At 36.8% G+C, this 18026-nt stretch overlaps 1 protein-coding gene across 1 annotated transcript in view; it reads right to left on the reverse strand.

The window, feature by feature from the left end:
- LOC145670736 (adenosine 5'-monophosphoramidase HINT3-like) overlaps nt 1-15708 on the reverse strand; it is a 32590-nt gene extending 16882 nt beyond the window's left edge. Inside the window, exons 1-2 of the mRNA XM_081739510.1 lie at nt 15356-15708; nt 38-155 (exon numbers count right to left, since the gene is read on the reverse strand). Coding sequence (XP_081595636.1) covers nt 38-155; nt 15356-15616 — 379 coding nt within the window. The 5' untranslated portion in view covers nt 15617-15708. The remainder of the gene's footprint in view (nt 1-37; nt 156-15355) is intronic.
- Nucleotides 15709-18026: the final 2318 nt, after the last annotated feature.

An 18026-nucleotide genomic window follows, 5' to 3' on the forward strand; every position in this document is an offset into this window, starting at 1 on the left:
ATTGGCCTAAATCGTATCATCATATTCTAAATCTCACCTATTGGCCTATGTTCTGATTTCAACTGCTTGGCATTCCGTATATGTTCCCTAGGGATAACTAAATAATGATGCTTAGCAGCAGGTCTTATATCAGCGAATGAAACATAGTCATCATCCTGTAAAGAAATACATCGAGCATAAGAAACAATGGCATTTACAATTGGGTGTTAAATTTACATTGATACTAGTATCTTATGTAGCAAGGATGGAAGAAAGTAGGAAAGCTTTCAAAATCTTAACTGGAAGACCAACCGGAAAACAACCATTTGAAAGACCTAGGTGCAGATGGGACGACAATATTAAGATGGATCTCGCAGAAATAGGAATACAAAGTAGAAACTGGATCCAATTGACTAAGCATAGAAGTCAGTGGAGAGCTTTTGTGAACGCGGCATTGAACCTCCGTGTGCCATAGGCCATAGAGTTAGTTAGTCTTATCTTATATGGTGGTTATTCACAATTGGGCGTTAAATTTACATTGACACTAGTATCTTATATGGTAGTCATTCACAATTGGGCGTTAAACGTACAAAATTTTACCGGTTACACACTTAATGTTCCATTTCAGCATCGACCTTGTACAAAATGTGTTTTCCACTTTAATATGAAAACTTAACTACAGCGTGGTGCATGGAGTGTCACAACATTTAATTACGACATTAATGCTGCAAAATGTACGAACTAAAGAGAGCTAAATCAGGGTGTCTACTAAAATTCCGAAATGAAATTTCGTGACCTTTCCGTGACCTTTTCTTTACCAAATCATAAAATTTCCTAATATTTTCAAGAGCGAATTTGGGTGCGAATTAGGCCGAATTTTCATCCATGCGATAGAAACATACTTTGCTTGCGATTTGGTAGCGTCTAAAGCCGATCATAGACATTTTTAGTGGTGAACTTTGACGTTTTATAGAACAAAATTTTCCAATCTGTACTTACATTTGAACAGTTAAAAAAAATCGTGACCTAAAAGCTAAATTTCGTGACTTTTTCGTGCCTTTCAAGACCATTTTCTGATTTCGTGACATTCGTGACCGATAGACACCCTGTAAACACACTAAATAAGTGAATACAAATTTCCTGGAAAACTCGATAGATGAAAACTTACATGTGGAATGGCCATTGCTGCCAACACATCCACACACCGGCACAATCCGTCTGTTCGATTCACAGCGGGAGCTCATGCGGTTCGGATCCAATGGTAGGCTGTAAGTTCACGTCTGATACAACCTCGGAGCTGAAAGGGATGATAAACTCTTACCCAATGAACCAACTAATACCATCATATAGGACTGGATAGTTGTGACGCCTATATATATTCTTGATCTTTACTTATTCCTATCCATTATTACTTTAGTTACAGCATGTTACTGTTACATGAATAAATAAGTTTCTTAGAAATTAGGGATGAAGTATTACAGAAGCAGGGACCAGAAATAGCCAAAATTAGCACACATTTACAGGAGAAACAATGATTTAATGGATTTTCATTTCGTTCCTATAAGCAAATATGCTTTATTACGCGTATAACCTATTGAGTACTTTAAATCCTAATTTTCAATGGACTGTGGTTCACCATTTCTTAACAGGGTCATCCTACGCCAAATCAACGAAAATAATTCATCTTCCAGATTAATATGATGAACATCTAATAATAGAATTGCAATTGAATCATATTAAAATAATAATATTGAAACAATTAAGTACAGCAGAATATTGAAATTGATTTAATGAATGAAAACTCTCCCTCACAGTGTTCCATTTTTAGTTCGACAATAATATAAATGGGATGAAAATAAATGTTAGAAAGACAAAAGCCATGGTGATTGGAACGAAGAGGTCTGTATCAAACATAAATGTGGGAGGGCAGAAAATAGAACAAGTGAATAGTTTTCGGTATCTGGGTGTATTCTTAGTAATGTCATGAAGTGCGAAAGTGAAATAAAAGCAAGGATAGGAATGGCGAAAGAAGCCTTTAGGAGGAAGAGAAGTCTGTTTTGTGGGACCTTGAATAAGGAGTTGAGAAAAAGACTTATAAAATGGTTCGTGTGGAGTGTTCTACTGTGTGGGGCGGAAACGTGGACATTACGTAAATGTGATGAAAATAGATTGAAAACCTTGGAAATGTGGGCGTGGAGAAGAATGGAAAGAATTAGTTGGGTCGAGCGGAAAACGAATGAGAGTGTGTTAGAAATGGTGGGGGAGAAAAGAGCACTTTTAGATATTATTAAGAAGAGAAAGAGAAACTGGTTTTGACATTGCCTAAGAAGAAATTGTATCATGAGCGATGTTCTAGAGGGTATGGTGGTGGGAAAGAGAGGGAGGGGGCGAAGGGGACTACAATTAATGGATGATATAAAAACAGAAAGATCATACGTGAAGACGAAGAGGTTAGCGGAGGACCGTGGGGCATGGAAGCTTCTTAGCTGCTGCAAGTGACCTGCCAGTAAGGGCAGAATACCTATGATGATGATAATATAAAAACAATATAATTAATATTTAGGAGTGAAAATGTATTTTTCTGTGTTTCAAGAGGATCTTTGTTATCTGTTTACAGATTTTGGAGTTTTAGGACTTAGTTTATCACAGCCTTGAACCAGAATTCAGTGACCAGCATGATACACTTCTGGACATGAAAACCTATATTCCCTTCCACAGACTAAGTCCGAAAAAATGATCCTAAACCCTTACGAATTCCCTTTAAATCTGGATCATTTTCCCGACACAGATAGGGGCTGGAAATTAAGTGATAATATTGCAGTATATATATGAAAATTTCGTTGTAGATAAACAAATTAACTACAATAGAGAAAATCACCGTAATTTTAATTTACAAATTTGATGCATTATTTATATTTTTAATCTAGAACGATTGAAAAAGCGATGGAAATAGGGGAAATATCATAACTACAAACAGACTACAATGATTAACCATCTGCTTCACGCGATTTGCTAATTGTTTCACTGGCAATTCGAGTGTTCTCAAAACATACATTTGTCTGGTTACCTTCCTTAGAGTGAAAACTAAGGAATAACTGATGAAAAATTCACTGAAGTCAGCAGAATAAAACAAAAAATATACGAAAACATTCTGCTGTTTTCTGGTATAACATGTAATTCATCCGATACTCTTTTTCATTGAAGATTGAGAGGATCTTTGTTTCTAAAAAAGTTGGAGATTTCGAGAAACAAAGAAAAATCACACTTTCTTGTAACGTCAGTATTAAAAACTAGCAGAAAATAAACCAGAACCTGTATAAATCTTGTTTCGCATAAGGCGAGTTCTTTTCTTCCCCCTCCTTTTTTTTTTGGAGGAGGGCTCTTGAAACTATGTTTTTTTTTTTCTTTCAGGAAAATAAATAAGGACATTTGGAATTTATTTTCTCTAAAGTCCTTCGGGAAGCTGCTCTGTAATTAGTATTCAAAATTACCACACAAACATGATCCCAATGCTTAAAATTATGAATCTTTATAAAATATGTAATGATTTGTTTGTTACTTGTATCTCTGATGCGTGTGGTCCCTGGACTTTGTGGTGGACAAAGTGTGGGTGTTCTCGGAGTTTTCTCGTTTCCTCCCAATTTCTTCATTCTACATTATCAGCGTCTCCTTTACCAGACCCGAGAAAACCCACGGACACGATGTTGTCTGCTACAAACACTCTTGGCCGGGGATCGAACCAGGAACCTCACGCTACAGAGGTAAGCGCTCTACTACTGAGCCACCGTGCCGCCCCCGTCCCCGGAGAGAAAATACATTTGCATGAAGTGCAAACCCGAGGAACGTAAGGATCTAGATTCATTTTTTTTTTTACTTGGTTTCTGAAAGACAGTCTAGTTTTTTTGTGACCAGAAGTGTTCCATCAACTTCTACAGTTTCGAGTAAAATATACTATTGCAAGCAGGGTCGTCATTTCAGACTTCGCTTGGGAAGGGGGGGGGGGGGCAAGAGCACTTCCGACATAAGATTTTCACGTTTTGTAGTAGTGTATTAGTAGACAATCGATTAAAGTATATGTATTCTTCAAACTCTTGGGGGGGGGGGCAATTGCCCCCTCCTTCCCCCCCAAATGACGCCCCTGATTGCAAGCCATTTAAAAAGTCAAGTCATAATTCCTTTAAGAAAAACATGAGAATTGTAAGTAAGAACTTGGCGCAAACATTCATTTTTCTTAAACAAGGTTATAAAATTTGTGACACTTACGGGAACAGTTAGAAACATGTTTAAAAAAGTGAGCTTCTGTTAAAGAAAGACGTAAGTTAGAATCAGTTCTAATTAAGAATTTCAATAATTAGATCCTTTGAGTTCTCCAGAAAAAAAAATGAAGCTATGAATTCTATGAACAAACGTTTGATTGCTTTAAGTGAATCACCTCTTCAGAAAAAACGATTATGTGAAAAGAAACACCCTCAGGAAAGGCTTACGAAAGCAGAAGCAGTATTCAAAAGCAGAATATTGAATAGACTCAGATTCTGAACGAAATAAATGTTCCTCTCTCCTCTGGCCGTGAAATTATCAACCAAACTAAAGGAAAAATTTAATACTACAGATGATAAGAGAATCAGGATGTAAATATTGACAACGCTTCCTAAAACCTGGCCCTTAAAAGATTAATTTAGTGTACCAGATTACAGAAGAAGGTGTCGTGTCATGTCATGTCATGTCTTGTCCTGATCCTAAACCTGGTAAAACTTGAAAGTACAGAAAAAATAACTGATCTGTGTGAGTGAATAAGTACATCAAATGATGCCTTAAGAAATATTAAAAATATATATATATATATATATATATATCCCTTAAGATAAATGTAAAACAAGATCATGTTTGAAAAAAAATAATTCTGTATAATCTGCTTGAAGGTTTTGCATTGTTTAAACAGAGATTTCCTCGACTTAATATAGGATTTTCCAAGTTTGTACTCACGGCTAAGTACTGTATTCTTGCGAGTAGAAGTGAAATCCATAGTGTTTGTGTACGTACAACGCTCCAAAATACAAAACTTAAGATTATTCATTGTAGGACGAAAGAATTGATGGAAGATGATAGACCAAATAAATCTCACAAAGATATTACGACGTGTGTAGTGCGTGCTAACCGAACTAAAGCTTGCTACTTTGCAGCTACTACAAAAATTGTCCTGGGCTTGAAGAAGTCAAGGAAAGAATTGAAGGTAATTTCGAGCTCAACTCTATCGAAAAAATCACCTACATACAATGGATACAAGGTGAAAGAGAAGATAATCTCTCAGGACATAAGTCAAAACTACTGAAGAATTCATAGGTATACTGTTTGTTTGAATTGTAAAACATCTTCAAACACTCACTTCTTGCTGGTCAACAATTAAGCAGTGTGACCACTAGGGTGGAGTGAAAAAAGTCATTTTCCTTTTTTCGGAAACGGGTACCCTTCAATGACTGTGTATGAGACCTAGTAACAATTCTGTAAAATATTTAATTTATACGACGTCATCCTGAGTCTGCGCATTTGGCTTAAAGTTTGAAAATTTTTGAATTTTTTTACATTTTTACAAAATTTTTTAAGAACTTGAAACAAAAAAAAAAAAAAAAAAAAAAAACCTGACTGGTAGTCACTAAATAGTAGAACAAGGCCTTAAATATAGACAGGATTTTTTAAAACATTTTAAGGTGGTGGTTTCAGTCTGCACATTAGGCCTAAAAATCGCCAAATTGTCCGAAATTTCCGATATTTTTAACGTTTTATAATTTCTTATATCCTCTTATAATGTTATCAAAACTTGTTTATATAGCTTTCGTTAATCAACTTTGCATTGTGCAACTCTTCGTTAGTTCATATTAAACTACCCAGGACTCACCACGGGGTGGTGGTTGCACTTCGAGTCCCACCCATGCCCTCCCAACCACCCAACCATGAGAGCATGTCTTTACACCTGTAAGAAAAGTCTTCAACATGTAAATTGTTTCTTTGTGTCATATATCGGACGGATATTTCTATCAAACATTCTAGTTTTGATTAAGCTTTTTCTTTTCTTTTTATCACAGACCAATTTTGAGGAAGCAGTGACTTCTTTGATCGCTCATTCTACCGCTTGCGTGTGTGATGGGAGTTCAAAAAGAGTACACTCAGAAGCTATGTTTACACTCTCGGTTTCAAGTAACCTTTGAAAATCCTGGTTTTTCAAATGCATTATGAGAGGTGGTTCTGTCACTTCCACATCATTCCAATCAATCATATCGACATACTTTGATGCTTCAAAATTTATTTTCGGGATTTGAAACCGTCTTAGTGGTTTACTGGCTTGCTCTCTAGCTCGAGCCCTGATGATACGTCTTAAAGTCAGTTTCTTTATATGATCTCTCTTATCAACCAACGTACCTATGAGCATGTTTTCATGGTGAGCAAAGTATCCATTGTCTTGGATACATTTGTGAACAGTTTTCCGATTTTCCTCAGATAGGTAAGTGCAACTCATTATAAGTTTCCCACAAGTATTTAGCTCCATTATAAACTTTTGGATTACACTTGATCCTGAACCAGCTAGGAGCATAAACTTTCACGATGAAGGTTGCCAACTCTTTTAGTGTTTGGGATGGAGTTTTTGTAGCTATGTATAATTTTAAAATTCTATAGTCAACCATCTCGCATGGGAAAGCTTTCCTGGACTTCTGTTTTCTAATTCTTGAGATATTTTCCCACTCGAAACAGCTTTATAAATGTCATAAAAGTCAGTATTAAAACATTTTTCATCACCACGATCGATAATATCAGTAATAAACTCTATGGGCTTAAACTGAACTATTTTCAATGCATTATATTTTCCTGTGTTTGTAGGACATCCATCACAATCAATGCAAACTATTTCCGACATTGTAAGATTGTGCTCAGAAAAGTAATCGACGATAGAATTAGCAATGTCAATGGCTTTCCCAGACAATGGAACTGTGTAACCGATGAATCTCGATTTAGGCTCCTCTATCAGTGAAATGTGATCTTCTTTAACAGTTGTTCTGTGCATTTTCCCATCGTCTATCTTGTGAATACGAAGGGTGTCGTCAATTGTACCGTCAAAGTATAAGGCCTGTATTTCTACCTTTATTTCCTTATTTAGAACTTCATGCCGAGATTTGAATCGCTCGCGTCTTACTTTACTCCTGTCTATCACAACGTCATTTATAACATTATCGAAAGAATGAGTGGACTGTAAATCGTGTAAAAGAGCAGAGGCTAAAGCTGCTGCTGCGCAATCAGGTACGCCATACCTATCATATACTCGGCAAAACGATGGTATTTTTAGCCTAGTTTGAGTATTTATGGTAGTAGCTGAGAACGGCCGGGAACTGGTTCCTCTAAAACAACCTCCACATCATTTGGAACACAACCTATTTTTTGAAGTGGGACAGTTAAGTCCACAGCATCCTCATTGTTGCTACACAAGCCAATTTCATATCCTTCACAACGTTTTTACACAATCTTTCTTCTTCCATCATTTTCCTTGCTATTTTCTTTTTGCTGATGTCACTTTAATATCAGCATGTCCAATCGCCGTTTTCCGAACAGTTCTTTGATCGGTCAAGAATTTGCGTTCAAGTATTGGAACCTTCTTAGTGGGATCACATTTACAAAGTTGAAAATCTTTATATTTACATGCACTAACATCAAACAATGCCTCAACTCTGTTGTTAAAGTCGGCTAGTTTTTTTTTTTTAACTGTCCTTATGTTTGTCACGTTTGTATGTTTTGTTGAGTGCTTGAACTAAATCAACTTCTATTTTTTTTTTTTAATAAATCTCTAATAGCTTTAGAGGTTATGCATGGGATCGAAACTTTTTCCAACAAGAAGTTCAACTTGTCAACAACAATCTTGGACATTTCTAAAAACTAGCTTTTTTGCTTAAGTTTTTCATTATACCAAACATAAATGTAGTATTTTAACACATCTCTACGTGTAGGAAGCAAAGACTCGTCCATATCTTGACCATTACCTATGATAGGATGAGGTAAATCCTTGCTACAGGTCCTAGGGAACGCTTAACGCAGTGATAAACACACTAAGCACAGTAACACACAGTACTAGAACACTGAACTACAACAGGAACGTATACAATTCAACGACTAGATATAATACACCACCTATCACTGTCGCTGTCAAAACACGACTAATGCAGTCAGAGAGGAGAGAGAGAGGGAGTCTCAAGTCGCCACTTGTCTGTCTTGCCAAGGTCAACGCTCCCGGAAGAAGCGCTGCAAGCTGATTCACACTAGGTTAACGTTACTACACCTACACAACACAACAACACAGTTAGCATGTCTCTGTAGTTTTGTGAAAAACCATATTAAAAGCTTGGATACTGATTATAAGAAAGTAACCTGATGATACATATATGCTATTTTAAAACAGGGTGGAAAAAAATCATGATTTTTTTCAAAAAAATCATTTTTATTGATTTTTTTGATTTAAATCGATTTTTTTGATTTAAATCAAATCTTTTTCTTCGTATAACACAAGTCGCGAACTGAAGAAAAAACATTAGGAATTAGTATTAAATGTTAATTATGCCATTTAAGTGAAAGTATTGGGTTTTAATTTTGAATTAATTCCCAATCGTTAACCTATTTCAATTCTAAACAATGTTTCTTAAGCATTAAGGAAAAAGTGCAGCAATGTATATCAACATGAAACTTTCCTTTTCACGAAAGTTACTGATATTTGGCAGGGGCATATTTTAAACAATTGGAACTAGCTAGCGGCACGAAATACATATAAAGTACATAAATTTCGCCTAAAATTAACTAACTCACTCTATGACCTATGGAACTCGGAGGTTCAATGCCATGTTCACAAAAGCTCTCCTGACTTCTATCCTTAGTCAACTGAATCCAGTTTCTATTTTGTGTTCTTATTTCTGCGAGATCCATCTTAATATTGTCCTCCCATCTGCGCCTAGGTCTTCCTAATGGTCGTTTTCCGATTGGACTTCCAGTTAAAACTTTGAAAGCGTTCCTAGTTTCTTCCATTCTCGCTACATGTCCTGCCCACCTGAGCCTCCAAGTTTTGATGACCCTAACAATGTTTGGTGAACGGTATAGATTATGCAGTTCCTCATCATGAAGTTTTCGCCATTCCTCATTTCCGTTCCTTTTGGCTCCGAATATTCGTTTCAGGATTTTATTCTCAAATGCTTTCAGTCTGCGTTCTTCCCTCAGCGTAAGCGACCATGTTTCACAACCATACAGCACAATAGACATAATTATCGTTTTATATATTTTAAAGCTTCAAATTCCTCGACACAATTCGCGACGATAAGAGATTTAGATTTTGAACTGAATAATAACACGAATTCCCTGCTTTTAGTCGATATTTAATTTCTTCGTGAATATCGTTTTCTGATCCTATATATTAGCCGATAGCAGAACTTTCTTTGTCTTGATGCGATGAGCTTTTGTAAGTCAAAAATTTTCTGCAGGAATTCCAAAATAAAAAAAATCAAGATGATCAGTTCCAGCAGAAGAAACACTTGTGATTGTTAAAAATATGCTTTAGGTGACGTGAAAAACAGTTCAAATACGAGTTGCTCGTGCATTTAAGACATCTGTACATAGCAGGCACGTTTTTATACTTTTCTGTTGGCTATTTTATTTCCTCTGACAATTTTTCCTGCACAGGCGCGGCAAATTTTCTGCGATCACTCGCAGATCGCGGCATGTTCTGCAATGGGGTCAAGTATCCACTTTATCAAAAGTATTATTCGATATTTTAACGCATCCAAAATCTGTCGTATTACGACCACGAGGAACTTCTATATATTTAGTACATAAATTTCGCCCAAAATTTTAAAATCAGTTTTTATTTTTTGTTTCGGAGAGGGGATCAGACCCCTCTAAATACGCCCCTATTATCTGGAAACAAACAAATAGACGTGGACACAAAAGAGTTTTCATCTTAAATGTCCATGGTGATTTCCCCGTCGCAATAGAAATTTTAAAACCTTGTGTTACAAAGAGAAGAAAGCAGGGTTCACCTGTAACCCGTTCAAACGGGATTTTCCCTGTTCGTTCCCTACATGGTAATCGTTTTCATACTGTGCTTACATACATTTGAGTCTCATTGTATTATGATTATTATCTTCCATAATCGAAATAACAGAAGAGAAACGGGATTTTACTTACTTTCACTTTAAATTAATTCATTTCGGAATTTGATTTAAATCAACGATTTTTATTTAAAAAATCAAGTGATTTAAATCTTGATTAAAATCGTGATTTAAATCAGACTGATTTAAATCAATCCACCCTGTTTTAAAATATTACTGATTATATAAATAATAGTAAATATCGGAAATTTCGGACAAGTTGGCGATTTTTAGGCCTAATGTGCAGACTAAAACCACCACCTTAAAATGTTTTAAAAAATCCTGTCTATATTTAAGGCCTTGTTCTACTCTTTAGTGACTACCCATCAGGTTTCTTTTTTGTTTCAAGTTCTTAAAAAAAATTGTAAAAATGTTAAAAAATTAAAAAATTTCAAACTTTAAGCCAAATGCGCAGACTCAAGATGACGTCGTAAAAATTAAATATTTTACATAATTGTTACTAGGTCTCATACGCAGTCATTGAAGGGTACCCGTTTCCGAAAAAAGAAAAATGACTTTTTTCACTCCACCCTAGTGACCACCCAGCAAAAATATTTAGTATTTCGTTCTAATAGAAAAAAGTACCAAATCTAAGGAAAAAAAGTACTAAAATTTTATCTGCTCCCGTTTCCCCATATTTGTGACATTTTACGATATTGATATCTTACCAGAAGGTTTTCGACAGCTCCCCTCCCCTGTGGATGGACAGTGACCCCCAACATTCATGAAAGCGCAAAATTTAAATTTTTTGCAGTCAAAATTTGATACAAATTGTGCAAAACCATTTACACCCTCCCAATTTTGACTTTACACCCCCAAATTAAAAATCCTGGCGGAATCCCTGCTTAATTGTCGTATTAGAACTCACTGTAAAACCAATAAAGTAACACAAGTATGACAAATGTAGAGGATGTCGGGAGAAAGCAAGAACTATCATAAAATGGGCTTATTGAAAAAATCGAGTTTTAATTCCTTAATAGCCTTCTGTTTAAACGAATCACCAAATGTGTACTAATACTGTTTACTGTGGTCATTTACTAGTTGGAGGCACATATGTCCCACTTCCTCTCTTGAAAATACCACTATTGAAAGTTACCAGATACAGTGAAATTTTCGTACATTACCAAATTTTCATGAGACTCCTTTTTCTCTTCCAAATGTATTGTATTTATGAGAAAAGAAGATGAAGAGAAAAGTACTAGATTTGTTAGTGAACGTACTAGAACACTAAAATATTATAACAGATACTAGATCTAGTACAAAAGTACTAGCGGTGGTCACACTGCAATTCAGTTACCGTACCTATCTAAAGACGCCTTTCAAACAAGGTGAATGTCAATGTACGAATTCACTAAGAACTATTCATTCATTCTCCAGTATGCAGCCAAAGGTTTCCACTGAAACAATGCACGGACAACAGTTTATACTTTCACAATCTATTTCTAAGATACAACAACAAAAACAGTGATGCATACATCTCTTGTCACAATTTTTGACTGCCTCACACAATAGAGGTGCACCTTTTCCAGAAATACCTAATTCGCTTCATGCATAACACAAAACCAAGCTGACCTATTATTACAGTAATTATGCTACTTCTCAGTATAAAAGTAGGCTCAACCTCCGTTACCATGAATCACACTTTATCTTCGGAAGGAACATAAATTACAGCTAAGTGGTGAGAAGGTAAAACTTCATTATCTTATTGGAATATATTTAGTTTCTTCCCCAAATCACTTGGTAGTGATTACGGTTCGTTATTCGTAACCGTAATGTAGTCATGAGTATAAATAGTGTGGACGTATGGCATAAAAACTACGGTGCACAAAACATGAACCAACTTGTGCTGGGTGGCCACTAACAAGCACAAAAGCTAGCTATCTAACCGTGACAGGGAAGGAACGCAGCCGAGCAGTAGTGAGGAGTATGTCCGTAGGGAGCAGGTTCGTCAGCGATGGTGGGTATACGCATAAACGAGGCGTTCACAACGGCTCACTGTAAGTCAGTACTGGCTCCGAAGCCGTCGATTAATTTGAGTGAGATATTAAATAACATTCTTTTATTGTACCATGATTCTATTGCAATCACATTATGAAATGTACAACACATTAATAAGCAAAAATATTTCTGTGTTTAGTTCGTTAGTTTGTATCCCGAAGCGGATTGTTACAAAAGTAGTTCGGTGACGATGGTGTGTTACGTTGTATTTTTTTAAACTGTTAAACATAGTTAAATGCTTACGGTACTATAACATTAATGTTATTCAGTTCGTGTCAAACGATTATAGGGACTTGCCTACTTTAACATCTGAACTATTTACTCTATATTAAATTTTGCCTTACCTTCTCATCGGTGTCTACTACTTCACTCGCTACTCCTACTTTTTGAGTGTGCTTTGTTGCTGAGTGAATACACAATTCGAGAGTAACTTTTTAATGAGTTGTCTTTCATTAGTGTATTCCTGTAACATAAACATAGAGGTTTTTACTCAACATAAAGGTTAATCTTAGTATATATTCATTGGCGTCACGGGCGCATCAGCGACGGTGGGCATACGCATAAACGACGCTTGCGCAAAACACTGTATGTGGCATAAAGACTTGGATTATGTATTTTGTTAATATGGATGTTTGAGATAACATCCCGATTCGTTTCCATTGCTTACACATTGTGTTCTAAACTAACACTACAAATTACTTTGGTAAATTCCACAAATGCGAGGGCCATACTGAAAATCGTGAGCAACATTTTTTCACAACCGTAATCTTTATTTGTAAGTGAAACCAAATACATCATCTCAATCCACAGACCTTTCTTTTACTTTTCCACTTCAGTTTTTTTCACACATTTTTCCCGTTGTTCTGCAAGTTTCAAAATACTCTTGAGATAGAATCCCGTTCCAGCTTCCCGTAAACACTGACGCACTGCTTGCCGAATATCTTCCAGTGCCTCATAGCGATAGCCTCGCATCTGTTCCTTCACAAAACCGAAAAGAAGGTAGTCGGAGGGTGCCATGTCGGGGCTGTAGGGAGGATCTGAAAGTCTCTTACCCAAATCTCCTAATCTGCTTTATAGTGACTCGCGCAGTATGCGAACGCGCATTATCCTGTTGAAGGATGATCTTTCCAGGACGTTTATCACGCAAGGCAAGACTGGACTTGAAAAGTGTCTGGATGTAGCAGGCAGAATTTATGGTTTGTCCAGGCTCAAGAAAGTTAACCAGAATGCAACCCTGTGTATCCCAGAAGTCGCCCCCCATAACTTTCCCTACCGATTGCACTGTCTTCGCTTTCTTCCTCGGTGGGGAATTCAAGTGATGCCATTCCATACTCTGTCGTTTTGTTTCAGGTTCATAATGATGAAACCAGCTTTCATTTCCAGTCACAATACTCGTCAGAAAGTCATCACCTTCATGTCACAATCTTTAAAGAAGGGTTTGGTCAATGGTTAGTCTCTGACGTTTGTGGTCCTCAGTTAATAAACATGGGACTCAACGGGCACAAAACTTCCGATAACCTAAGCTGTGATTCATTTCTTCCACCGCACTATGTCCAACACCCAAGTTTTGTAGCGATTTCATTCACAATGATACGTGTATCTCCCCTAATCAGCTCATCACCCTTACCTTGTTGCGCTCCGTAGACCGAGTTCGAGGGTGCCCGCTATGAGGCTCATCTTCGATACTCGTGTTTCCATCCTTAAAATGTTTCACCCACCTCCTTACACTGCTGGCACCCATGCACACATCTCCATAGGCACACTGCAGTCTGCGGTGAATTTTAGAAGCAGATTGGTGCTCATTAACAAGGAATTCAATCACAGCACGCTGTGGAAACGAAACGTCGTTGCCTACCATTTTGGAAATTCTGCCTATGGTTACGTGCTAGGAACAAACAGCGTCAACGTCTGGAAAGAAAGCGCTGTAGATTGAGATGATATACTTGGTTTTACTTACAACTAAAGATTACGGTTGTGAAAACATGCTGTTCATGACTTTCAGTATGTCCCTCGTATATAGATTTCTTAACTCTCGGATACTTCTATGGTAAAGCATCATGACTCAGTACAGTGATTTCTGATACTTAATTCCACCTTTCTTCCTTTTTAATCATGTAGTTAATGGCTATGTTATGGGGGAATCTGTGCTTAAAAGCTTACTTTCATTGGATGGCATTTAGTATCTCCCCCAAATCCATCGACGGCTCCGGAGACGATACTGTTAATTTTAGTGAGCGGTTGTAAGCGACTCGTTTATGTACATACTCACCATCGCTGACGCGCCTACTCCCTACGGACACACTTCCTCGCTACCGCTTGTGTGTACGGTTGCGCTAACTCGGTTAGTTAGCATTCATGCTTTTAGTGACCCCTAGCACAAGTTGGTACGTGTTTTATGCACTTGTTTTTATGACATACGTCCACATTGTATTTATAATTCATTACAGTTACTAATAACGAACCGTGAGCCAGAGTCACTACCAAGTGATTTGGGGAAGAAACTAAATAATACCTCTTTTATGAACATACTTCTACGTAGATACGCATCTCACAGTTAACCTCTGCGTTTATGTGTTGTATTACCACTTCTACATAAAATAGAATCATTTTTGTAGGTAATGCAACAGTAAGAAGTATCCACGTGCACGGTACATGCGATATGTGTTTTCAAATCCCCCACAGGGATACCCCCACACACATAGTCATACACTAAGTGCAAGGGCACATTATTATTATTCCCATACGATATAAAAAACAGATATTCCTAGAAAAACACCCTCAGTACAAGGGGAAGAACTCAGTCTATCACCTACTTTTTAACATCCTAGATAGTCAATGAATAATTCCTGAAAGTTTCGCGTTTCTCGTCCTTTCCTAAACGGGAAGTACGGCTCCTTAACTATAACCAACGCAGATCACGGTGTATTCTCACTCCGTGTTGGAGTGTGAATACAACATGATCTGGGTTTATTGTGTTCTATTACCACTTGTACATGATATAGAATCATTTTTGTAGGTAGTGCAACAGTAAGAAGTATCCTCGTGCACGTGAGATGGGAAGTAGCTGTTCTTAACTATTACCACGACATATTTCGATTGTTTACTTAATGATCTATTACAATATTATTACAAATTTGTTGATTCGTACAGCAAATCTGCATTTTATTTATCAAGTGCTCAGGTAGGAAAAAAAAATTCAAAATACTCACCTGATATAAAATTGTGTTATTTTCTTTACCATCGCAAATTCTGCAGAATACACATTTATGTCTATTTTTGTCATTGTTTTGTGAGCAAACCTTTTCCTCATTATTAACAAGAGGAGCCTCTGCCATAACGGACTCTGGCAGCGAGTGACAGGTCAAAAAGACGTCGGATGATTTGTTTTCGTCTGTGACACTTGCAGATGAACAGTTATACGCAACTGTGCATACACACAAGATAAGGAGAAATATTAAACTCAGCTGCATGAAAATATATTCTATCCACAAGAAGTGAAAGCCGCCTCTTGAAAGTTGACAACTTGCACTTCCGAACCGAACGTCGCACGACGATCGTCATGTGTCGTTATTAAATATTATCTTCCTTTGTTTATATGCTCCAGGCAGATGTCCGATGAGCAATCTAAGCGGTAAAAATAAAATTACTTCGTTTTTCCATATCTTTTTTTTAAAGAAAAGAAAAATATATTTTCTATTTCTTTTTTAGGAATAAAAATTTTTGAAAAGAGAGAGAGGAAGGGAGAAAAGAAAAGGGAAGAAATATTCGAACAAAAGTCTTTCTTTTTTATTTACTTTTCTCTTTATTTTTTCTTTTAATCCTCCTCCTCCCGATCAGGGCCGGCCTTAGGTGTTGCGGGGCCCGATTGGGAATATTTTGCGGGGCCCCAGTTTTACAACTAACTTGCACCAAAATCTGTAGAATATATATTGCGCTCTCCCTGTTGGTCTAGTGGTTAGTGCGTGCATCTGTGCTGTACATAGTCTTGAGCCCGATTTCCGGTGGGAATACACAAAATTTATTTTCATAATCACTCCCTTTTATTAATCATCCATCATCTAAAAAAAAAAAAAAAAAAATTCATTTCATTTCAAAAGTACAATAGAGATATTGCAGCCAGAATGGATGGCAATCAAAGTGTGCGCTTAAAGTGCATGCAAGTTAGTAGACTAAACATATATATAAGGTACATTTCAATATAAAATTATATATATGTAACTGACAAAAAGCTTTGGACCGAGTCAATTGGACGAAACTTTTGAAAATACTTGAAAAAATTGGGGTCAACTGGAGAGACCAACGGCTCATTCGCAACCTGTACATAGGACAACGAGTCAATATGCACTTGAATGAAGGAGAAACCAATAGTGTGGAGATTGGAATAGAATTCAGACAAGGAGTAGTGTAGTGTGTCGTCCCAGTTATTCAAGTTTTCAGTGAATGTTTAATGAAGGAAGCATTAATTTTAATTGGATATTTCAAGATTGGAGGGCAGATCATTGACAAGATCAGGTATGCAGATGACACCGTTATTATAGTTAGAACTGAAGAAAGACTACAAGAGATGACTGACAAAATAGTTGACACTGTAAAACTATATGGAATGGAAATCAACATTAAAAAATCGAAAGTCATTAGAGTATCCCATGGAAATGCGCCCTTACGGGTCAGAGTAGAACAAAGTTTACTTGAAGAGGTCGACCTTTTCAAATATCTGGGAAGTATTTTGACGAAAGACGCGTACTGCAAGAAAGAGATCAGGTCGAGAATTACCATAGCCAAAGATGCATTCAATAAGAAAAGGTCACTCTTAACTAGCAGTCTTAATATCGGACTAAGGAAGAAATTGCTCAAGTTCTTGCTATGTATGGTTCAGACACTTGGACATTACGGAAACTAGAGAAGAAATATTTAGAGATCTTCGAGATGTGGTGTTGGAGGAAGATGAAGAAGATAAAATGATCAGAAAGAAAAAAATGAAATGAAATCTTTGAGTTTTACGTCCCACGGTTATGGCGGTTAGGCTAAAGGAGACGGTGATGATGAGTAATGAATGAAATGGTGGAATGAAGAAAGTGGGAGGAAACGGGAGAACCCCGAGAAAACCCACGCACACGGTGTTTGTCCACCAGAAAGTTCACTTGGTGGTAAGAAAGGATAACAAATGAAGACGTTTTAAAACGGATAGGAGAGAAGAGGACGCCTCTAGCCACTATCCCCCGTAGAAAAGCTAATTGGATTGAACACGTCTTGCGAAGAAATGGTCTTCTTTATATCGCCATACAAGGAAAGATGGAAGGAAAGGGAGGAATAGGAAGAAGAAGAACACAAATGATCGATGATTTGAAAAATAGAAGAAAATATTGGGAGTTAAAATAAGAAGCTGAAAATCGAGAAACATGGAAGAAACATTTCTAGGCCCAAACTGAAAATTAAGAAGAAAAGAAGAAAAACCTCATTAGACCCAGGACTTGTCAAAATGCAGAATACTTATTGATTATAATAATATGTTAATCTACAACTAGCAATATTAGTATATCATATCTGAAAATATCATAGTCATAATACTACTTGTTTTAGTGCCTGTGAAATTATTTATTTAAACAATTAATTTAGTTTAGTTCAGAAAAGACAAGACAAGAGAATAAGTGTTGGCTCGTCCCCGCGAAGTTTGGCCAAAACGTCTAGCCCTTAAGCTACTTTGTTCAAAGAGAAAATTGTTGAATTGGTTTTTGTAGATGAATATGAAAGCTGTGCATCCGATGGCATGTAGAGTTGGCCCGAAAATTACGTTTTCAGTCCCCACATTACCAAACACTGAGGTCCCCGGACCCCCCCCCCCCCGAAAAATTTTAAAGTTGTTGAAAGAAGCCCTAAAAT

Source organism: Thermobia domestica, chromosome 2 (genome assembly GCF_964235325.1).
Source record: "Thermobia domestica chromosome 2, izTheDome1.hap1.1, whole genome shotgun sequence".
Classification (NCBI taxonomy): Eukaryota; Metazoa; Arthropoda; class Insecta; order Zygentoma; family Lepismatidae; genus Thermobia; species Thermobia domestica.